At 39.4% G+C, this 25,240-nt stretch overlaps 1 protein-coding gene across 1 annotated transcript; it reads right to left on the minus strand.

The window, feature by feature from the left end:
- Nucleotides 1-637: 637 nt before the first annotated feature.
- Nucleotides 638-7,789, minus strand: NPY2R (neuropeptide Y receptor Y2). Its single transcript, XM_061383903.1, has 2 exons — nt 7,465-7,789; nt 638-4,756 (listed from the first exon to the last, which is right to left on the minus strand). The coding sequence occupies exon 2, from the start codon at nt 4,738-4,740 to the stop codon at nt 3,586-3,588; it is 1,155 nt and encodes a 384-aa protein (XP_061239887.1). The 5' UTR covers nt 4,741-4,756; nt 7,465-7,789; the 3' UTR covers nt 638-3,585.
- Nucleotides 7,790-25,240: the final 17,451 nt, after the last annotated feature.

The following is a 25,240-nucleotide window of genomic DNA, read 5'->3' on the forward strand; positions in this document are numbered from 1 at the left end:
AGATTGGATGGGAAAACAATGAGATATATAAAGAAAAATTAAGAAGTTGCTACATTAAACCAAATGAGAAATATAAGGGTCTGGGGAAATAATCACAGCCTGACTACAGTGGGGAGCATAGAGATGGAGAAAAGTGAATTGATTCAAGAAATGTCTAGGAATTAACAAAAAGGTGAGAACTTATGGGATATGTGTGATAAAGAGACAGAAGAGACAAGAGTGGCTCCAAAGTGCTTACATTTGTGGGAACTAGGTAGATAGCAGTATCATGACTATGACAGGAAAACAAAGCGGAAGTGGGGTGAGGTGGAAATCAAACATATCAGGTTGTGACTTAGACATACCGGGTTTGCATTACTGGTGAGACACCATGTGGGCATGTCCAGTGGGATGACAGAGGTGCAGATTTGACAAGCAGATAAAAGCTCTGGTCTGAGAATAGACGCACACTCAGGCCTTGTCAGAACATGGACTCCAAGTGCAGCCGTAGGAGCGAATCTGTTGACTCAGGCTCAGGTACAGACTGTAGAGAACAACAGACTAACTTTGCAGGAGCAGCGTGATTCCCCTTTTCTTAGCTGTGTCAAAGGCTGACTATCTCATGTTGGACAGGAACTCTGACATAAAATAACACACGTTTCTCTAATTTCCCAAATTCTTTTTATTTCAACAGATAAAACCACTACATAAAGGACATTTCATTAATGAGTTAATTAGCTGGATCACATATATTAATTGGATTCTAATAATTTACTATGACAACAGATGATACAGTAGCACGCACATTTTCTAGAGTGAAATAATTCTCCAGGAGGAAACAAAAAGCCCCTAACCACAATTATCTATTAGCATTTTATGCAAAATAATGTCCTTTTAAAAGACAAAAAGCTTCTTCTTGGACACTTATGTCAGGCCTAAGAAAAAAATGAATTCTTCAATTATATATTATAGATATAATTATTTGTCAACTAAGATCACAGCATCTGGTCCCATCACTTCATGGGAAGTAGATGGGGAAACCGTGGAAGCAGTGTCAGACTTTATTTTTGGGGCTCCAAAATCACTGCAGCCTGAAATGGTGATTGCAGCCATGAAATTAAAAGACACTTACTCCTTGGAAGGAAAGTTATGATCAACCTAGATAGCATATTCAAAAGCAGAGACATTACTTTGCCAACAAAGATCTGTCTAGTTAAGGCTATGGTTTTTCCAGTGGTCACGTATGGATGTGAGAGTTGGACTGTGAAGAAAGCTGAGTGCCAAAGAACTGATGCTTTTGAACTGTGGTGTTGGAGAAGACTCTTGAGAGTCCCTTGGACTGCAAGGAGATCCAACCAGTCCTGGGTGTTCTTTGGAAGGAACGATGCTAAAGCTGAAACTACAATACTTTGGCCACCTCATGCGAAGAGCTGACTCATTGGAAAAGACTCTGATGCTGGGAGGGATTGGGGGCAGGAAGAGAAGGGGATGACAGAGGATGAGATGGCTGGATGGCATGACCGATTCGATGGACATGAGTTTGAGTAAACTCTGGGAGTTGGTGATGGACAGGGAGGCCTGGCGTGCTGCAATTCATAGGGTCGCAAAGAGTCGGACACGACTGAGTGATGGAACTGAACTGAACTATTCAGTCTTACACTTAATTTAACTTCCACTGTTTTCATTCTTTTTTAGTATTTCAAAAGCACAGTTCATTTCAAGATCATTCATTTACTTCTAGCACGAAAATAATTAAGAGATATAGTATGAATTTTAAATGTATCCATAAAATACATCACTCCTGTTCACTAAGTTAATATTTATAATTAAATGCAACAGTCATGCTGAATTTACTTAAACTTTAATGAAGTAAATTCAGTCATACTTATAAACATATGTTTACGATGAAACTTCATTAATAACAACCAAAGTTCAGTTATTTTAACATTTCAATTGTTTTTTACAAATGTAATAAAGTTTTAACATCTTTGGTTGGATAATATTGAAATAAAAATTGCATTCACAAAATCATTAAAGGAAAAGAACTATAGAATCTATGTTCCACTGTTTATAGGTAAAATTTTATTATGTATATATTCCTAAGTCATCCAAAATATAGCTAATTATTTCAACAGAAGGATAATTTATGTTAAAATTGGTCCAAATTGAACATTTCCAAAGTGGAATGCATGTAATGTTTTTAGTAGTTCTTACCAGATAGGTTCCATTTTAATGAAATTATATTGTTTTATGAATCATGAATGGGTCCATGGAAGATGAATTTTTAAAAAATTAATAACACTGCAGTAAACACATTACACCTATGTACCAGTGCAAAACCTGCTTACAAATAAGCACAAACTGTTACAAAAATGCAACAAAACTACTTCCTAATCTGATTTAATTCTCAGTGAAGACAAGCTCAGCTTCAATACAGAAATAATTTGTTCAAAAAGTTATAACAATTAGCAATGGTTTTTCCTGTGGTCATGTATGGATGTGAGAGTTGGACTGTGAAGAAGGCTGGGTGCCGAAGAATTGATGCTTTTGAACTGTGGAATTGGAGAAGACTCTTGAGAGTCCCTTGGACTGCAAGGAGATCCAACCAGTCCATTCTGAAGGAGATCAGCCCTGGGTGTTCTTTGGAAGGAATGATGCTAAAGCTGAAACTCCAGTACTTTGGCCACCTGATGCGAAGAGTTGACTCATTGGAAAAGACTCTGATTCTGGGAGGGATTGGGGGCAGGAGGAGAAGGGAACGACAGAGGATGAGATGGCTGGATGGCATCACTGACTCGATGGATGTGAGTCTGAGTGAACTCCAGGAGTTGGTGATCGACAGGGAGGCCTGGCATGCTGCGATTCATGGGGTCGCAAAGAGTCGGACATGCCTGAGCGACTGAACTGAACTGAACTGAAACATATTGCATTGCATCCTTATTCGTTATCCAGATAGTAACTATATAAAGCAGAGACAACTTGTAATGAGAAGTTGAATGAAGGTTTATATTTCTCTGAGAATTTCAGCCTTCAATTCTAAGTTGAAGAAACTTTTAGTTAGATGTGCATTCATCCAAACAGTTGGTAGCATTTACCTGCAGTGTTCTCTGATAGTTTTAGTCCATAGGAAGAATAACAAGAAGCCAAAATACAACAGAGAAGAATCTATGCCTTTCTAGGGAAATTGGTGTTGGTAGACTTTCCATCAGATGAGGGGGGAACAGTGAATTATACATCATCCCCAACCTATTCTCTAATGTGATTTGAAAGTCAGCTTTTTTTACCCACATCTTTTGGCAATGCTGCTAACATCAATTCCTTGTTCATGTTTCCTTCACTCTTGGAAACAGTCAAAACCATTTCTTTCTGCTTTTACTCATGATTCAACCTAACATCCAAGTAACCATAAGCAAACTGTTATGTTGCCTTGTCTTTGAATTTGAATGTTTTTATTAGACTCTGCCAGTTTTCCATGAATTATACTGCATGTGCTTCCAATCAAAGGCTTCCTTAAAATGGGAAATGAGGATGCACCTGCATGCTCTCCTAAACCAGGTTTACAGCTCTGGTCAGAATTCACCCATGGATTTTCACATGTCAGTTGCCTTAGACATTGGTAGTCTCAGTGAAAGAATCGTTGGGACCATTATTCTTTGTGACTTGCAGGTGCTTTTTAGCCTTGAACGTCACAGACACCTCAGAGTGAATGGCGTCCAACCTCTGCTCACAGCGAAACGCTGAGAGGAAAGCCTTTCTATAGTTGCTGTTCATCCAGCCGTAGAGAAGGGGATTGGCAAAGGTGGAGCACATGGCAATGATGTGGAACACAGTGAAGATGAGTTTGTATTCCTTCAGGTCCAAGACGTGGCTGTCAATGTCAACAGCAAGTTGGAAGGCATGGAGGGGCAACCAGCTGACCGCAAACACCACCACCACACACAGCAGCATTTTGGTGGTTTTTTGCCTCCGCTGATGGTAGTGGTCATGAGCAGCTCCAGGACTGACATGGTTCTTAAGCTTACTCCAGATACGAGTGTAGGAAAAAGAGATGATGCCCAGAGGCAAAACATACAGGATTAGTAAGGAGGAAAGACTGTAGACAGTACCATAGATGCCCTTCTCCTCTCCAGGCCACTTCTCAGTACAGGCCACAATCTCAAAGTCAGGAATAATCTCAATCAGTGAATACTCCCGAAAGATGGCCAGGGGGCTTGCTAGCAGGGCACTGACACCCCAGGCCAAGCCAATAATCAAGAAACTGATTTGCTTGGAAATCTTGCTCTCGAGGTGGTAGACAATGCAACGATGCCGGTCCAGGGCAATCACTGTCAAGGTGATGGTGGACACTTGTACAGCCAGGCCCTGGGCATATGGCACCAAGTGGCAGAGGACAGGACCCATTTTCCACTCCCCCATTAAGGTGTAGGTAAGTGTAAATGGCAAGCACAGGGTGTTCACTAGAAGATCCGCCACAGCCAGATTGGCAATAAAGAAGTTGGTTACTGTACGCATGCTCTTGAATTTGATCACCACATGGATCACCAAGGAATTGCCAATCACCCCAAGCAAGATGATGGAGCAGTAGGCCAATATAAGGACAACCTGTACCTCAATCAGCTTGGTGCTGTCGATAAGCTCTGGTTCAGAGTCAGGGGCCAGCTCCCCTGGAAGAGTGGTGTGTCCTGGACCGAACTGATCCACTTTCATTTCTTCCACTGTCTGGTTCTCATCAGCCTCTGCACCTAATGGGCCCATTTTCATCAGCTAGCACAGGAATCTACAATTTAAAAAATGAACAAGTATGACACAAGGAAAGCATAAAGGTGCAAGGAATATCACGAATGGATTGGTTTCATTTTGGCTGGGGTTCAAAGTACCTGTCCTTTGATCCCTAAAGTACCCGGGTCCCACAGGAATGGCCTGCAGTGACTTTGTTTCCAGTTGGAGGCACATGGTCCCTGGCTTCAGTCACACCAATTTCTCCCGTGTCCCTCTAGCTGGAGGTAGTGATGATTCTTTGCTCTTGCTTATCCCTGTGTGGCTTCAACATCCTCTGCTTGGCTTCCATCACTTGTGTAACCAATTTTTGGCATTAAATTACTTCTCTTTGCATTCTTGAATAGGTTCTATTTTGCACGATATGCTGAACTGTCCATACATATGTGCTTTCATTAATTTTCTCTGCCATTACAGGGGCTATATGCACAGGTTGATGGCACTAACATACAGAAGAAAATCACAACTCCACTGTGTGACATCCAAAGCTTTCCTTGAACTCAACCCTGTCTTCATCTCTCCTGACATTTTAGGATATATCTGATCCTTCTGTCATACCGCACTATTCCTAATTCCAGCAACATGTTTGGCCTTTCTATGCCTCTCTGCCCTCCCTGCTCAATTATCCCCAAAACTTATGCTTACTTTCAAGGCTGCAAGGAGCATATGACACACCTTCAGCCTTCACACCACAGCAATCTCTTTCAGGACACATTTCCATTTCTGGACTCTTTACATCCATTGTTTAAGCCTTAGCAAATATAAAGCTGAAGGAAAGCACAGTTTTACTGAATAAATGAGATCAGTAAAATACAAAGTAACAAGTTTGATCCTTTCCTTTACTGAAGATAATTCCCTACATAGGACCTTTGCTCTGACATGACATCTCTCTGCTTATTTTCTTGTATGTAACCACCAAGTAACCACCTCTACAGGAAAGTTGTTCCAAGATACAATTACTGATTAGAATATTAAAAATTGGTACTCAGTATACACCATAAGGAAACTTTCTCTCTCCAAGGGCTTCACACGCACACACACACACACACACACACACCCTAATAGTTGCTTATCACAGAGATTTTCATATACTCATGCATTTGCTTTACTGATATATTCTAGTTCTCTCTGCATGCATTTCAAACAGAATGCTCCAAAAAGCACACCCCCTTTTGCACTTGCCTCCATTCTTTAGTGATTAGAGAAAGTGGAAACTATTCAAATCTTGGAGTATTTTATTTGATGGGCCCTTCCATTTTCCTTAGAGTAAGAAAGAGACTTTACAGGGCACAATTAGTCAATCCGTACAAGCCATTAACAGAACAAATGAGACTCCAGAAGGTCTGAGGTTTGCAGCAAATTGAGAGCAAGTCTGAGATAGAAGGTTATTAGAAGCATACTTGATTTATTAATTTATTTTGCTTTTTCTTTTATCATTTTCTTTATTCCTTTCTTTAAAGCTTCTCTACAGAAATGATTATTAATGTCAAAGGTATTCACATATGGATTCTAATAGCTGTTCTCAAGCACATGACTGGTATTCAGCCAGGTCTGAGTGTTACTCAGATAATGCATCATTTTATGATTGCAGTTCGGGAAAAGTGGAAGAGGATAAGAGAGTACATAGAGGGAATTGCCAGAGTAAAAACTCACAAAGGCACAAAAATTAAAAGATGAGTAGAAATGGGGAAAAACTTTTTCCTTGAAGTAAGGTCAAAATGAGGCATTTACATTGTTCAAGACATTTGAGGATAGCTGTGAGTGGTACAGTTATCCTGAATGAATGAATTTTGAGATTCTGCTATAGAACAATTTCTTTGTAGAGCAGGAAAATGGCTTTAGGACCCCCCCCCCCCACCGCCCCAGAGATTCAAAAACCTTCAAATTATTAAATGGGAAACTAGTTTATGCTTTGACTCCATATTTAAATTTGTGGGTTTTTTTTTTTAACAGTATTCTTATTGTCACAGGTTTGCCTTAATAAAAACATTATCATCTTATCAGTCATAAAACCATCCAGGAGTTTTTTTTTTCCCAGGGAAAAATCACATATAATATGTCACATACCCTACACTTATTAGTCCTGGAAAGAGGGGCTGTGGACATCCAAGAAAGCCCTATGTAAGACATGATTGTTTGCCTGATAAGCAGAAAGTTGAAAATGAATGAACCAAGTTCATGAAAAGTTGAACCAAGATGATTGAGAATGAATCTCTTCTATGTATTTGAGCTTCTGACCTTTGAACCAACCCTATGCATTTCATGTCATTTAGTTTATATGATGTGTCCCTATTACCAAAAGCCTTAAAGCTTTTCCTTTTGCCTCATTTTTTTTTGTCATCATATGATCCTACCAAGTGGGTGAGCCCTTCCGGTGGGGAACCAGTGAATGCTTGCATAAATGTGTCCATTCTTGAACAGTTTAGGAGAATGCAATATGACCTTCCCACCTAAACAGATGTTTAATGTTTAAAGCTGCAGGAACAGTAGCAACCTGCTGTTCTGGAAAGATAATTACCTTTCTTAAGAAGAGTCCAGACTCTTCAGTGGGTAAGGAATATTCCTGGTATCACCCATAATGCCCACTTTGGCCTAAATGTGGAAGAAAAGCCCCTACACTAACGAGGACCTTCCTCACCCCCATCAAAAGACCCGAAAGCTTTTTTTCGGGATGCTCTCATTCCCAGATGAGTCAGAGTTAAAACTTACCACGTACTGACCGTTTCTGTTGAGGGGTGGAAGCCAGACGTCTTGCCGCCGGACAGTCTGATGACTGCCCGCCGACCCGGAGAGGGCACTGGACGATTCCCAAAGGCAGGCCCAGTTCCGTCCGCTCCGACGGTGCAGGGCAGCCGCGCGTCGGGAAGAGCAGGAGAGCTCCGCGTGCGCCAGGCAGTCGCAGCCGCAGAGAGGCTGGCGCAGCTGAGATCCGCCGTCCACCTACGCGGCCCAGCGCGCGAGCCCCGCACCGCCCGGCACAGCGTGGCGCGAAGCGCGGGTGGGGAGGCGAGGCTCAGGAGGTGGGAGCCGAACCCCTCCCTCGAAGAAAAAGAAGCAGGGGCGAAAGCAGGGGACAAGGGTTCCGCAGTGGAGAATGCTGGACGGGAATCTCAGTGCGATGGGGCCGGGGAGAGTCCCAGTGTCTCCTCCCGGAGGGGGAAACGCGCGCAGAGGGCCCCCACCGCCGCCTGCAGCCTCCTCCCTCTGACCACCACTGACCCCAGTAGCCACCCCAAGTTTGCTATCCGAGCGTTCCCACCACTCCTACCTCCTTCCTCTTCTATCGACCCCTCCCCTGCTCTCAGTTCCCAGAGAGATGGCAGGGCGCGGAGAGAACCCCGGACTCCGGCCGGCTCCCCACAGCCGCCGGGAAGCAGCCAGGATGAGGGCGAAGGCAGCGCAGACAGGCCCAGCCGCGGACGCGAGGACGCCTGGCGCTGACTCGAGGCGGACCCGGGAGGTAGAAACCTGGCGAATTGGCGGAGCTGGGAAAATCCCACAACTCCAACCAGGAGTCGCTCTCCCTTTTGCCAGGGGGAGCAGAGGTGGGGAGCTGGACCCCGTGCAGAACCGCGGAAAAGCAGTTCACAATTGCGCGTGGAGGACCAACCCTCTGCCAGGGCTGGAGTGCAGGGCTTTGGTGTAACTCTGGGAGATCGCTGAGCTCCACGCGAAGGCAAAGCGAATTAAGATTCTCGTTGCCCGGAATCGGCAATTTCCTGAACAGGTGTCTGTTGACTGTTTACAAGTTGGGTAGTGCTCTTTCAGATTCAAAAGCCGGCAGCCCAGGTAGCCCGGTGCGCTTCTGCTCAGGGCAAAAGCTAGAATAGGAAGAGGAAAACGGGTCACGAAAAGTCCTAAATCTTGATCTCTCGGGTTAGCTGATTTCTAAATCCTACCCTCTCTGGTCATGACCTAAGGCACATGCCAGAGTGCGCGCGAGCCTCCAGAATCCTCTCACCGGTCTGCTCCCAGCGATGCCCTCTGCTAAACGGCTGCCCGCCAGACTGAGTTAGAGCCTCGGAGTAAAACAGAATTGTGGAGTCAGTCAACAAAGATGGTTCCTCCCAGAAACTCTTAATTCAGAACCGTTCCTTCTCGCGGTTTTCAGCCAATCTCTTTTCCCCTTGTTCACTTTTAGAGGTAGCAGCAGAGCAGTTGGAACTAGCCTGAAACTTCTATGCAACAGTCTCTTAATATCTGAAATGAGAATGGTTATTCTGCTTCACTTGAAATTTCTCCGAAGTATAAAAAAGATTACACTACTAAAAAATACTCTCCAAAATATTAGTTAAGTCTTTTTCTCAAGAGCATTGGGATTTCAAACTGTGAGGACTTGCATGCATCTTGGTAGTGTTGCATGTGTAAGGCAGTTTTACTCAGTCTAATCTGAAATTAATCTTCTGGCTAATGTAAATTATGCCTAAAAAGCATAATTTATTGATAAATTATCACAGAAATTATTGATAAAGCAAAGCAGCTTGGTCTTTTCAATTACCAAGAAACAAAAAACACATAGAACTGGAAATATCCAAATGTTCTACACAGTTCCACTTAAAAACATTTTTGTACATTTTTTACCTTGAAAAAATATTCTTTGTAAATGTATTTTCTGCAGTAGGTTCCATGCTTAATATATTTGCACTAGTGAAGAATGAACTGCATGCCAAGGAGCTGTAACTTTAGAAGAGTTAAGAGAGACTTAAAACAACAATTAAGAAAGCAAATACACAGGAAAACAGATGAATACTGTCCTTAAAAGTAATGACTTTGGAGGACTCAACAGATTTCACTGACATAGATTGCACAAAATAAATTTGCCTCTTTTTAGAACTGTTTTTCCAAAACATCTTAGCAAGTGTATATAAATATTTGTCTCTCATCTTATAGACACGTATGTGTCTTAGAAGATTCACATAGTTCCACAGGCATCTAGTCAGTGATCCTAATGAGACTGTACAACATTTTTGATTAATGTTTTCCAATAAAGTACAGAGTTGCATGAGAAACTGATCAATGAACCACTCTGATAATGCCAATATACCCCATTGAGAAACTGATAGAAAGTAGTGGAAGAGTTGGCAAAATACTGATTAATACAAATTGAGATACTGCTGCTGCTAAGTCTCTTCAGTCGTGTCCGACTCTGTGCGATTCCAGAGACGGCAGCCAACCAGGCACCCCCATCCCTGGGATTCTCCAGGCAAGAACACTGGAGTGGGTTGCCATTTCCTTCTCCAATGCATGAAAGTGAAAGTGAAGACGCTCAGTCGTGTCCGACTCTTAGCGACCCCATGGACTGCAGCCTACCAGGCTCCTCCATCCATCGGATTTTCCAGGCAAGAGTACTGGAGTGGGGTGCCATTGCCTTCTCCAATTGAGATACTACAGAATTGTTACTGCCTGATCTCTGTTGTGTCAAATCAGCTACTTCTTGGGCAATTTCACATCTAACCAGAATATGTGCTGATAAGTTTTCAAATAAGGAGCAGACTCAAATTCAGATGCCTGTGTCACTAGGGCCGATGACATCAATATACCAGCAGACTAGCCTGTGGTGGACAGGAGGGAATGTTGGGGGCTACCATATGTCAAAAAACACAAAGCATGTGCCTCTTCTGAAGAAGGAGAGTGCTTCTTAGACTCCACTGAGCTGCCCTGAAAAAATCTAGATTCAGATCTGATTTTTTAAGAGAATTAAAATCCATATTTTTATAAATCTTCTCAATTTTAATGAATAAAATTAATTAAAAAAATTTTTAAAACATGTCCCACCCAGATCTGTACAGACCAAAATAAATAGGGAGAGATAGATAAATGGATAGTCTGCAGCCTGGCCACTGGGCTTCCAGTGCTGGCTTCTGATATTTGTATGTGATGTTTGATAAACCTCCTAAAATATCCAAAACATGACTCTTGAAATTTTCACTACCCTTAGACCATTCCCCAGTGCACGTAAATCTAAAACGAAGGCAGTCAAACATTAATTGCCAAGTAAGTAATTTTCTTTCCCACTTCTGGTTGAATAGATGTTCTCAGTGAGATTCTGAAGTAAAGGATGTGGTGGATAACTGAACAATTATGTATTTTAGATAGTTAGAATTAGGAATTTTCCAGAAGGTTTCATTAAAAAAAGCTAGATAGTGTCAGGATAGAATATCACTTGTGATTTACCATATTCTTTAGATAAAGTAAATCATGATATGGATTTTCTTCAGTGTAAATTTATTTTGAGAGCAAAAAAGCTTCTTCTATGGTATAAGTAATTTCATTGTTATTTTGATTATAAAAGTAATTTATAGTGATTGTAAAAAGAACATGGAGCTCTTGAAATGTGACCAGTGCAAGTGAAACTGAATTTTTTTAATTTAAAAATTTTTTTTTTTTAAAGCACCAAAAAAAACAAATATCTTTTGATTCCTGGGAAAAGTCAAAAAAGCTAAATTTCTTTTTTCATCTTAATGTCAGTATTTCCTGAGGGATAAATAAACTTCAAATCATACAATCCTACTTAAATCACAGACAGAATGAAGTAGTGTAGTGCAGCTAGAATGTGGAAGCTGATTCCAGAAGGAGGAAGAAGTTCCATAAATCGGGGCACTATCCCAAGGAAAGGAGGAAGAGCACAGGACAGAAAGAGAAAGAGCAGGAAACGCATGCAGAAGAATTCTCTAAACCCAGTCAAGTGAAAAATGCTCAGTGAAACTTATCAGTGTTTATTAAGTAATATACTTATCAGACTGAAAAAGTAAACCTTTATATCAAGTCCCTAGTTAGGAAATGTTCATAATGGAATTAGCTTAATTATAATAATTAACTTAGGTATAGTGCTTAGTATATTTGAAACTGACTCTGCCTTTCTTTATGTAAATATTCAATAAATTTATTTATTTGTTCTTGGGGTTAATAAGTCCTTTTTACAGGAATTATTTTTAAAGTTTTAATAACAGTCTCCTATAGTAAAAATTATGGAGCTTAGCTATCTTAATGACCATTTGGTTATACTATTGATTCTCAATAGGTTGTAGATATATTTCTGATAGGATCTGGAAAGGTGCAGTGAGAGTTAAGTTCATGTCTGAACAGATAACAAGGGATGTTGTTTCAAGTAGACATAGGAAAAGAGGCTAGTTTATGTAAATAGAGTCACAAGGGTAATAACTTTTAAATTAGTCTATCTTTTAACTAATCAGTCTAATCAATTTGTTCTGTAAAAAGATGATCTTGTTCTACTTCCTTCTACCTCATTACAAACTTAGTTCATTTGGAACAAAAGGGCCAATAAATGTGAGTGAGCAAGAAATGGTCCAAAGAGTGAATTTCACAAAGCTGACAGTCTGGATTCTCTTACAGTCTTTATATGTGCAGCGTATTATGTAGCCAGGTGCCTCATTCAAGAAGAGCAGCTAGTCATTCAAAGTGAAATGTATGCTAAATCCTAAAGTGGGCATAAGTATCATTTGCTATGATTTGTATTCTATGGATTCTGGGTTTTTATTTTTGTTTTGAATTTTTAATTACAGATTCAAAGTAATTAAACAGGATTGTAAGCAACATATGCAACATTTTGCTGAGATTTTTATCTCTTGGTTATCATTCAAATGGATGTTGAAACCGGTAAAGGGCCAAATCTAGAAGGATATTTAAATGCAAATGATTCACAGTTCAAATTTTAACATAGAAGAAAGGAAGGGACATTTTTATATGGAATTCAGAATTTAATCAATGCAAATTTTTATTGGATTATCTGAAACATGCACAGGAGGCTCATGGCTAAAGAGGAAACATGCACCCTTTTAGAAAGATCAATTTTATTTTAATAAGTGTTTATCCTTGTAGCATATAGAGACATAATTTGATATGTATTTTTTGAATCATACACTCAAAACAAATTTAATCTTAAAATTTTCTCAAAAAAGTTCAAGTAAAATCAAAGGTCTTGTACTAAGTTACTATTGGTTTATTTTGAGAGATGAGAATTCAAAGATTTATATATAGTTTTCACATGTCATTTTGGAGATGGTAAAATGGCTTATTCAAAGTAAAAATCTCAAAACATGAAATGAATAATGCAAGCAGAATTAAATTCAGGATCCACTACTCTTTGTAGTAAAAAAGAATCTTATAAAATCTATATTAATATTTTATTACTCACAACTCCTACCAACAAATCTTTACTGTCTGTAACTTGTTACAGGTACTGTGCCAGCTGATGTCCATGCAACATGAATGACACAGATGATTATCTCCAGTCCAAGTATGCAGATTTTTAATAAAATACCATAAGCAGATTGAGATTTTCAGGTAGACTCTGACAAAATAGGCCTTGATGCTGAATCTGGCGTCTATACACTGATGCTGAATTAAATCTCGGAGACAGAGTTTTGGATGAAGCAGAAAGAAAAATTGTTTTGCTTTGCAGGGCAAAGAGTGGTCACAGTGGCCTAATGTCTCAAAACCATGTGTCCCAACTCGGGGACTAGTGAGGAGTTTTATAGTAATGGTTCAAAGAAGGTGTAATCAGCATGTGAACATTCTTCTGATTGGTTGGTGGTGAGGAAAGAGGGGGTCAACATCATCAACTTTCTGGCTCCAGCCTATCTGGGGTCTACTTGCTGGTGGGCAGCATACAGTTAACTTCCTCCACTTGTTAGGGGTGTCAGTACCTGCAGAACAGCTCAGAGATATTTTTATGTGTATCCCTTGAGTGGGAACCAGGACCCGGTCCCAAAACTGCACTATTGTTTCTTGACTTTTCTTCCCTTGTCTCTGCATTCCTTCCCTTCCCTGATTAGCAACTGTTTGAACCTGCCCTTTGGAACTCAGGGAAGGTCATGGAGGCTGAATGAAGCCTATTCCTTATAATCAAGAAATAAGGGACACAGAAAGACTTTTGTGCCCAGGTTTTCACAGGGTCCTGCTCAATTTCAATCTGAGATCACAAAAAAGGAATGTTCAGTTTGTGCTTATGAGTGTTGTATGTGTGGAGGGAGTAAGAATCAAGGAAGTGTTTCATGGGGGAAATAATCTAGTGTAAACCTAGACAGAGACATTCTTGGCTTTATCCAGCACTGGGATACCATTTTCTGTTGAAAATAACCTTCTGAAAACCATATTATCATCATGGGTGATATATTCAGAATCTTTCATTGAATTCTTGGAAATAATTAACAAGACAGTCAACTTAATCATTTAACATCTAGACCACAACTTGAATAAAAATTTCATTTCCTGGGATTTAGTCTACATTTTTTTTTACTGTCACTGAGTTATTATATCACATTAATAACTAACAGCAAAAATTATCTAAAAATTTTACAGTAATTTTGACCTCTGGCATCTTTTTTATTTCTTCTGTTTTGTGGAAATATAAAAATAAATATAGTAAGGCTTTTAACTGAGTCATTCTTCTTGCTCTTGGTTTGCTAGCACACTGAAATTTGATTAAAAAAAATTGGTTTGGAGACACCAATTACATAATTAAGTTTATCTGTCATGCAGAAAGTATACAAAAAAATGTGAATGTTGTCTTCAGTTAAATGTAATATATGTCATAACTTAGATATAATACTAAGATTTTGTCTAGAATGATAAGCATAGTGGAGAAAATACAAATGTGGAATACAATTATATGAACTAGGGTTACTTTTGTCAAACTACTGTGCTAGGGTTCCCTTCATCAAAATTGTCTGAAGTCCCTCATAATTGTGCACATTACAAGATTCTATCCTAGAAGACATAGCCAAAGAAACTCTTGGAGTAACAGATGCACTCTGCAATTGGCAAGCTCCCCAGATAATGTGAATAAACATCTACTTTTGACAAGCATGATTCTAGGAGGACAATGCCTCATATGCCAAAAAATAAAGAGGGAAATAAATAAATAAGCAAGAGTGACAGAGACAATTTTTCTGAATTATTCAGACATTTTATGTTCTTCAGAAATTGCTGGAAACTTTTTCACTTCCTATATTTTGTACAGATTTAATATAATAATACATTTTGTTTCCATAGATAAAACTATTTCTGGATTAAAAAAATTCATACTTAAATTGAAAAAAAAGGGAAAACCATTAGACCATGCAGGTATGACGTGAATCAAATCCCTAATGATTACACAGTAGAAGTGACAAATAGATTCAAGGGATTAGATCTGATAGAGTGCCTGAAGAACTATGGATGGGGGTTTGTGACATTGTACAAGAGTCAGAGATCAAGACCATCCCAAAGAAAAAGAAAAGTAAAAAGGAAAAGTGGTTGTCTGAGGAAGCCTGACAAATAGCTGAGAAAAGAAGAGAAGGGAAAGGCAAAGGAGAAAAGGAAAGATATACCCAACTGAAGGCAGAGTTCCAAAGAATAGCAAGGAGAGATGATAAAGCCTTCCTCAGTGATCAATGCAAAAAAAAAAAAAAAGAATAAAACAATAGAATGGAAAAGACTAGAGATGTCTTCAAGAAAATTAGAGATACTAAGGGAACATTTCATGCAAAGATGGGCACAATAAAGGACAGAAATAATATGGACTTAACAAAAGCAGAAGATATTAAGAAGAGGTGGCAAGAATACACAGAAGTGCTATACAGAAAAATCTGAATGACCCAGATAATCACGATGATGTGATCACTTACCTAGAACCAAACATCCTGGGATGTGAAATCAAGTGGGCCTTAGGAAGCATCACTATGAACAAAGCTGGTGGAGGTAAAGAAATTCCAGCTGAGTTATTTCAAATCCTTAAAGATGATGCTGTGAAAGTGTTGCACTCAATATCTCAGCACATATGGAAAACTCAGCAGTGGCCACTGGACTGGAAAAGGTCGGTTTTCATTCCAATCCCAAAGAAAGGCAATGCCAAAGAATGTTCAAACTACCACACAATTGCACACATATCACACACTAGCAGAGTAATGCTCAAAATTCTCCAAGTGAGGCTTTAACAGTAAGTGAACTGAGAACTTCCAGGTGTCCCAGCTGGATTTAGAAAAGGCAGAGGACCCAGAGATCAAATTGCCAACATTCGCTGGATCATCAAAAAAGCAAGAGAGTTCCAGAAAAACATCTACTTCTTTATTGACTATGCCACAGCCTTTGACTATGTGGATCAAAACGAACTGTGGAAAATTCTTCAAGAGATGGGAATACCATACCACCAAACCTGCCTCCTGAGAAATGTGTATGCCGGCCAAGAAGCAACAGTTAGAACTGGACATGGAACAACAGACTGGTTCCAAATTGTGAAAGGAGTACATCAAGGCTGATTAACGTCACCCTGCTTATTTAACTTATATGCAGAGTACATCATGAGAAATGCTGGGCTGGATGAAGCATGAGCTAGAGTCAAGATTGCCAGGAGAAATATCAATAACTTCAGATATGCATATAACACCACCCTTATGGCAGAAAGCAAAGAAGAACTGAAGAGCCTATTGATGAAAGTGAAAAAGGAGAATGAAAAAGCTGGCTTAAGACTAAACATTTAAAAAATGAAGATCATGACATCCAGTCCCATGACTTCATGGCAAATAAACAGGGAAACAATGGAAACAGTGAGTGATATTCTTGGGCTCCAAAATCACTGGAGATGGTAACTGCAGCCATGAAAATAAAATATGCTTGCTCCTTGAAAAAAAGCTATGACCAACCTAGACAGCATATTAAAAAGCAGAGACATTACTTTGCTGACAAAAGTCCATCCAGTTTTCTAGTAGTCATGTATGGATGTGAGAGTTGGACTATAAGTAAAACTGAGCACCGAAAAATTAATGCTTTTGAACTGTGGTGTTGGAGAAGACTCTTGAGAGTCCCTTGGACTGCAAGGAGATTCAATCAGTCCATCCTAAAGGAAACCAGTCCTGAATATTCATTGGAAGGACTGATGCTGAAGCTGAAAGTCCAATACTTCGGCCACCTCATGAGAAGAACTCACTCATTTGAAAATACCCTGATGCTGAGAAAGATTGAAGGCTGGAGGAGAAGGGGACAACAGAGGATGAGAAGGTTGGATGGCATCACTGACTCAATGGACATGAGTTTGGGTAAACTCCCGGATTTGGTGAGGGACAGGGAGGCCTGGTGTGCCGCAGTTCATGGGGTCGCAAAGAGTGAGACATGACTGAGCGACTGAACTGACTGACTAACTGAGTCAAAGCTACCGTTTTTCCAGTAGTCATGTATGGGTGTGAAAGTTGGACTATAAAGAAAGCTGAGTGCCAAAGAATTGATGCTTTTGAACTGTGGTGTTGGAAAGGATTCTCGAGAGTCCCTTGGACTGAAAGGAGATTGAACCACTCAATTCTCGAAGAAAGCAATCCTAAATATTCATTGGAAGGACTGATGCTGAAGCTGAAGCTCCAATACTTTGGCCACCTGATGTAAAGAACTGACTCATTGGAAAAGACCCTGATGCTGGGAAAGATTGAAGACAGGATGAGAAGGGGATGACAGAGGATGAGATGGTTGGATGGCATCACCGATTCAATGGACATGAGTTTGTACTAGCTTTGGTAGCCAGTGACGGACAGGGAAGCCTGTTGTGTTACAGTCTATGGGGTCACAAAGAATCATACACGACTGAGTGACTGAACTAACTGACAAAATATTATCCAGGGCAAATTCCCAGGGAGACATATCTCTGCTTAATTTACTTTCTAATTAGAAGTCAGAGACTCACTTCCTTAGAGAAACAGTCCCTCACCATGCTAAACAGGTCAATTTTGCTTATCAGAGATCTGTTTATTCTCTTTGTCTCCTCAGCATTGTATAATACTTTGAATTGTATATTTCTATGTGATTATTTTACTACCTGATGAACACCTCTCTCCCTAACTAGTCTTTGAGACTCAGAAGACAGCTCTGGGTCTGATTTAACTACCATTGTATCATCTCCATTTAGCAGAGTACCCCTTACACAGATGACACTAAATATATCTTGTACATTTGCATGTATAGAAGAGATATAAAAAGGTAGTCTTTCAATTTTCCTTCCTGTTAATTAGTTAACTTATCATTATACAAATTATTTGAAACTATCTTCTCCATCTCTTTTCATTTCCTACCCCTTGCTTCATCACTATCTTGCCCAGGTAGATCTCACTTCTCATAGAATTCTGGGCAAGAGTCACCCTCCTTCTTCACCTTCTCTTCCAAACACAAGTTATCCTTCTCCACAGCGAGAAGAGTAGATATTCCTTAACTAATGAGAAAGTAGGTTTTCCTGTATTGCTAAGGAAAGTTCATATCTCTCTGACCCAGGGATGCAAATCCTTCCATTCCTCCTTTGATTCTGGTCTTCACACAAGTTCTTATTTCCAAAGTTAATCTCTGCTTGTGCCTTGCATGAATAATCACTCATACAATTTAATGCAGAAGCAGCTGTAACCTAGTGGTTAAATATTAAAGGGTTGCAGTTAGCCTGTGCATGTGTGTGTGTGTGTGTGAGCACCTGCGCACACGCTAAGTCGCTTCAGTCATGTCTGACTTTTGCAGCGCTGTGGACTGTAGCCCACCAGGGTCCTTCATTCATGAAATGCTCCAGGCAAGAATACTGGAGTGGGTTGCCACGCCCTCCTCCAGGGGATCTTCCTGACCCAGGGATCTAACCTTCATCTCTTGGGTCTCCTGCTTTGGTAGGTGGGTTCTTTACTACTACATCCACCTGGGAAACACTGGTGTTAGCCTACTGCTGCTGCTGCTAAGTCACTTCAGTTGTGTCCAACTCTGTGCGACCCCATAGATGGCAGCCCACAAGGCTCCCCTGTCCCTGGGATTCTCCAAGCAAGAACACTGGAGTGGGTTGCCCTTTCTTTCTCCAATGCATGAAAGTGAAAAGTGAAAAGTGAAAGTGAAGTCGCTCAGTCGTGTCTGACCCTCAGTGACCCCATGGACTCCAGCCCTCCAGGCTCCTCCGTCCATGGGATTTTCCAGGCAAGAGTACTGGAGTGGGGTGCCATTGCCTTCTCCGGGGGTTAGCCTACTTGGATTCAAACACTTGTTATGCCATTTACCATTCATCCAGTTGGGGGCAACCTACTTGGGCAAGTTCCCTGGGCTTCCTTTGGAAAATAGAGTTAATAATACCCAACATGTATGGATGTGAGAGTTTGACTGTGAAGAAGGCTGAGCACCAAAGAATTGATGCTTTTGAACTGTGGTGTTGGAGAAGACTCTTGAGAGTCCCTTGGACTGCAAGGAGATCCAACCAGTCCATTCTGAAGGAGATCAGCCCTGGGATTTCTTTGGAAGGAATGATGCTAAAGCTGAAACTCCAGTACTTTGGCCACCTCATGCGAAGAGCTGACTCATCAGAAAAGACTCTGATGCTGGGAGGGATTGGGGGCAGAAGGAGAAGGGGACGACAAAGGATGAGATGGCTGGATGGCATCACTGACTCGATGGACGTGAGTCTGAGTGAACTCCGGGAGTTGGTGATGGACAGGGAGGCCTGGCATGCTGCGATTCATGGGGTCGCAGAGTCAGACACGACTGAGCGACTGAACTGAACTGAACTGAACCTGTAAAGCTCTTGCAAAGATTACTAGATGGGGAAATCTGGCACTGCAGTGTTACATCTGGCTCAGAGCAGTGTTTCAGCACATATTAGTATTTACTATCAAATAGGCATCTTGCCTTCTTCCACTACATGTCAGTTCTCAGTTAAATACCTTTGCCTGATCCTATACTCTCTTGCATTACATCTTTTCTCTCAACACATCCTTTCTTAAAACTACTCTTTTCTTTGTTGTTTTTTAGTCACTAAGCCATATCCAACTCTTTTGCAACCCCAGGGACTTGCCCACCAGATTCCTCTAACCATGGGATTTCCCAGGCAAGAATACTGGAATGGGTTGCCATTTTCTTCTCCAGGGGACCTGCCTGACCCAAGAATCAAACCTGCATCTACTTCTTAGCATGCATATATATATTTTTTTAAACCACTGAGCTACCTTATTTTATTCTTCAGATCAGATCAGATCAGTCACTCAGTCGTGTCTGACTCTTTGCGACCCCATGAATCGCAGCACGCCAGGCCTCCCTGTCCATCACCAACTCCCGGAATTCACCCAGACTCACGTCCATCGAGTCAGTGATGCCATCCAGCCATCTCATCCTCTGTCGTCCCCTTCTCCTCCTGCCCCCAAATCCCTCCCAGCATCAGAGTCTTTTCCACTGAGTCAACTCTTCGCATGAGGTGGCCAAAGTACTGGAGTTTCAGCTTTAGCATCATTCCTTCCAAAGAAATCCCAGGGCTGATCTCCTTCAGAATGGACTGGTTGGATCTCCTTGCAGTCCAAGGGACTCTCAATAGACATTTATTCCTACAAAGATATTGCAGGTAATTGTAAAGCTGCAATGGGTTATTATCCATATCAGGCAAACACTGAGTCGATTTATTTTTCTTTTCCTTCTAAAACATTAATGATTCCCTCTCCTCATTCATGGCCAGAGATTAGGGCTAGGTAAGGCTAGATGTTTTTGGGTTAGGAGCTGAAAATGTTTTACTTTGTGCTAACTTTAATTCTAAGAGTTGTGTCATTCTTAAGGTCTTGCATATAGTATTTCTCAGTATGTTTTGTAGGTAGCAAGTGGCTTTATAAATGAAGTACAATCATTATTTCTTTGTGGTGGGCTTGTCATACCTGAATAAATGAAAATCAGCCTCAAATATTTTATTGTGTATAATGACCTTCATTGCATAATCAACTGTCCAATTGTGTCTTGGGAAAATATAGAGCAGATTATTATCAAACCTATGCAAGTAGCTATCAATACATTGCTTTGTTATATAAGAAGACTCAGTCAAAATATTTGTTTCTGAATTCTGCAGAGTCAGTGAAAATCAGATGCCATTTAAAAATATATTTCATTTTACAAATGCAGAGCTTAAAATTCAGTTTATAAATGCATAGAGTTCTAAACTGAAGGCTAGAGATAGCTTAAGAAGAAATAAATGAGGCCTTCACATATATTCCTTAGAAGACAAAAGCATTAAACATAATACAAACAAAATTCCAGACAAATAATAAAAATAAAATGTCTTTTTTCAGTATTTTTAGTCCTATGCAATTAATTTTTGATCCACTGGGGTTCTTGTGTAATTCCTCTGCTTTCATGAAGCCATCTGCTTTCTGAACTAAAAAGAGCCCTGAAAATATTGATTCAGTACCCTAGCACAATCTCAAAGACACACTAGGTGAGTCAGCTTGGGAATCTGTATGCAAGACTTCATTCTCTGACATATCAGTTTTTGAATATCTGTTACAGTCCAGTTTCTGACTTAAGACAAAAGTTGTTATCTGAGCCTTCAGTAAGGCTCTGAGCCTCAGAGTAAATTCTATAGTTTCAGGTGAAACAGAATGACCATAGTTTATTTTTGCCATAATCAAGAATATAGGGATGACAGAGAGTAAGCTCTGCTATTGCATATAACATATAATTCTTCTAGAATAATTTATTTTATGTGTCCCCTGAGCTTAAAGACACATTATCATCAGTAAAGGTGTTAAAACACCTCCTAAATCCTCCAATCCATCTGTAGTCTCTGAAAGGTTTATATTAGGAACATTTTACTGTACAGCTAATCTTCTCTTGAACAACTCTACCCTTGAAAATGTTACAAATATTCTTGGAGCTAATTAAGAAGTATGAAGCATAAAAAACTTAATTGTTTTCATATCCCTCCTTTTATAAAATGAATGGATAAGTCTTTTTTATTTTCTGTAGTATTTTTAATAAAATCACAGGCTTGATGTGGTCAGTCCCAGGCACAGAAAATTATTACAGATTATATGCAATCTGGGCAGATAGAACAGAAGGTAGAACAAGCAAACAAATGGTTTACTATACCTTGTTAAAGGGAAGATGAGTGCTCTATACAAAGCTATCCTACGATAAAACCGTGTTCTAGATGTATTAATACAAGGTTTGAAAATTTAAAAAACATTGTAAGCCCCTTAAAATACTTTCTGAATAAACCCTCAACCTGAGTGAAATTTGCCAATAATTTAAAATGCTTAATTCCTTCATATCTTAAATAATATAAACCAGATAAAACAAATTTTACTTCTCTCAAACTTTATTCAGCTAGCTGTACAAAACAAGTTTTGCTCTTTACTAATTGTTTTATATTTGGGGACAATCTCATACTTCACTTTAGAACAAACTTTTTCTTCCTGTGAAAACAACAGAAAAACTCATACTTCACACACATATATATTCCTTCCATAGGCTCAAATACCAATAAGAGCTATAGCATTTAACCAAATTAACTATCTTCTATTTAACTAGAAAGTATATAATTACATAAGTATATACATACACAAGAAGCTCAGCAGGCAAGCAAAGCTCATCCCTTAGAGTCACACACACATCACTTTTATCTCTCTGAAAGTGACAAAAAAACAGTACACATTAATTAGCAAGACTTCAAAGTGTAGCCACTCTAATAACTAAAGATCAAAGTGACATATCTGAAAAACAATGCCTAATTGAAAAGAAAGAGGTAAAACTGCCACACACGTGTGTGCGTGCACACACACAAACATACAAACAACTGGAAATAATAAATGGATATGGTAATGTTGCAGAATATAAGATTAATATACAGAAATCTTTGTTTTCTATGCAATAATAATAAGCTATCAGAAATGATAAGAAAACAGTATGATTTACAACCACAACAAAAAGAATTTTTAAAAATTGAAATTAAAAATACTATGCCTTACAGTATTCTTTCTTCAGTAAAGAAAAAATAAGAATCCAGTATCCAGGGATCCAAAAATAATTTATTAAGTAGATTTAATCTTACATCAGGGTTGTAAAGTTAACTAAGTATCTTCAATATGGTGTTTTAAGCTGACACATTAGAAACATGATTACTGCTCATATAAAGCAATTTATCAGACTAATATAATTTAAATCAAGACAATTTTACATTATTCATAATCATTAACATTGTGTTAGCTTATCTAATGGGTAAAACAGTATAGCAGGCTTCCCCAGGGTGCCTCAGTGGTAAATAAATTGCCTGCGGTTCAGGAGAGGCAGGTTCCATCCCTGTGTTGGGAAGATACCATGGAGAAGGAAATGGCAGCCCACTCCAGTATTCTTGCCTGGGAAATCCCATGGACGAAGGAGCCTGGCAGGCTATAGTCCATGGGTTGCAAAAGACTTGGACACGACTTAGCTACTAAACAACAACAAAACAGTATAAGAAATCTAGGAAGCTCAGATGAACTAACATCAATTAGTATCAAAACAAACAGAAATCTGATAATTACGTCAGAGAAAAGCCAGAGCTGTGTTTGTAAACCAAATGTATTTAAATAATTCAATTTATCTCAGTATTTACCTTGACTGCATGACCTTAGATTCTTATATAAACATGTTTCTTAGCTATCAGTGAAAAGGAAAAATTTCCTTAAAAGTCTAGCAAATGATAATATGAAAGTTTCAGCTTCTTTATTCTGCAAACATAGGAGTGGTATGAGATTTATATTATTAGTCTTAATAGTTTCTATAAACCAATTATAACAGGGCTCCTTTAACTAGAGGAACTTCAAAATCTAATTAGTTACTCCCTAACGGAAGTAGGACTCATTCCAAAGATAAAGGCTTTTTTCTCCATTTCGGACGCACAGGCACACAACAGTTCCAGTTCTACAGCCTCAACTCTGGGTAGAGTGAACACAGAAACACAGAAATCCTTTACTCCAGACCGCCTTTCTAGTAGGTACCAAATGATTCCATAAGTAATTTGTGTGCACAAATAGATAAATAATCATAAAGTAATAAGAAAATGAATTCCCTGTCTTTATCATGCAACAGAGATTATATTCCTGCCATCTTGGTAGAAATCATTGAATGGTCACATTATAAAACTGTTTTCCTGCTATACTGTCATTACTGAGTAGTGACATTTGCTATGTGCAAACTAGAAAAAATGTCTATGTCTGGAAACAAAAACAAAGAAAGAAGTTAGTACAAATAAAACCTAGAGAATCAGAGAGTCAGCAAAGGTAAAATTTTATTGCCATTTAAAATAATTTCAGAAGGAGGAAGATAGAAAAAGAGAGAGAGAGAAAGAGACTGAGAGAGATCTCTTGGTAAGTTCAGTGTAATTCACTCTATTAAGTGAATTACACTTGGACATCTTGGTGATAACTACACAATCACTAAAGGATAATTTTCAAAAGACAAAATTAAATTTAAAAATGACTCACAAATATAAATAGTTCAAATATTTTATTCAGCTTATTAGATAATGACAGTGAAATGGTAAGGTTGGTTCAGAGAACATTTGAGGATCTAGTTATTTATAGTCAGTTGATGAGGAATATTAACATGTAATTGCTATATTTCATTATAAAAGTGTTAATGTCCTACAGAGAAGTAAACCACAAACTTTGGGTTATCTTTTGTACTGGAAAGAAATTATTAACAACTCTATTGGACAAGAATTTACAAGTCAAAGTATAGCCTAAGTCTGGAGACTTTAATCAGTTATAAACAGTGAGTTGAACAAAGAACATTCTCCTGGATAACAAAACAAACCTTTGGTAGACCTGGTAAAGAATGCTACTGTGTATCATTGAAAAGACATGCCACTCACTTTTTTTTGGGGGGGGGGCATATTTCAAAGTGAGTTTGAGTGAACTCCGGGAGTTGGTGATGGACAGGGAGGCCTGGCACGCTGTGATTCATGGGGTCGCAAAGAGTCGGACACAACTGAGTGACTGAACTGAACTGAACTGATATTTCAAAACTGTAAATAGTTTTCATGTTAATAATACATCCCATGGGCAAATCAACTGCACCATTATCATTCTTTTAAAACATATTTCTGTTGTTTTTTTTTCTGACTTCTTATTTTGGTTACTGGGCTTCATTGGTAGCTCAGCTGGTAAAGAATCTGCTTGCAAAACTGGAAACCCTGGTTCAATTACTGGGTCATGAAGAATGGCTGGAGAAGGGATAGGCTACCCACCCCAATATTCCTGGGCTTCCCTGGTGGCTTAGCTGGTAAAGAATCCACCTGCAATGTGGGAGACCTGGGTTCGATCCCTGGTTTGGGAAGATCCCCTGGAGAAGGGAAAGGCTACCCACTCCCATATTCTGGCCTGGAGAATTCCATGGACTGTATAGTCCACAGGGTCGCAAAGAGTCAGACACAACTGAGCAACTTCACTTTCATTTTGGTTACTGGTATTAGTATACTCTATCACCAAGTTCAAAGCTTGAAAATCAAGCACTCTCCTCACCAACACCACAGGACAAACAATCACATGATCTATGGATATTTCTTTTGTAGAGTTTTTTAATCTGTTCTCTAATTTTCACCCTAGCTCTTTTGTATGCATGTGTCCTGAAGTCTCTGCATCAGTGTTTTCAAACCTGAATCTAGGTCAATGTCAGAATCACATGAAGTGTGTCGTAGACAAACTTCATATGGTTTGGACAAACTTCATATGGTTTGTCGTGGACAAATTTA

The sequence above is a fragment of the Bos javanicus genome, chromosome 17 (genome assembly GCF_032452875.1).
Source record: "Bos javanicus breed banteng chromosome 17, ARS-OSU_banteng_1.0, whole genome shotgun sequence".
Classification (NCBI taxonomy): domain Eukaryota; kingdom Metazoa; phylum Chordata; class Mammalia; order Artiodactyla; family Bovidae; genus Bos; species Bos javanicus.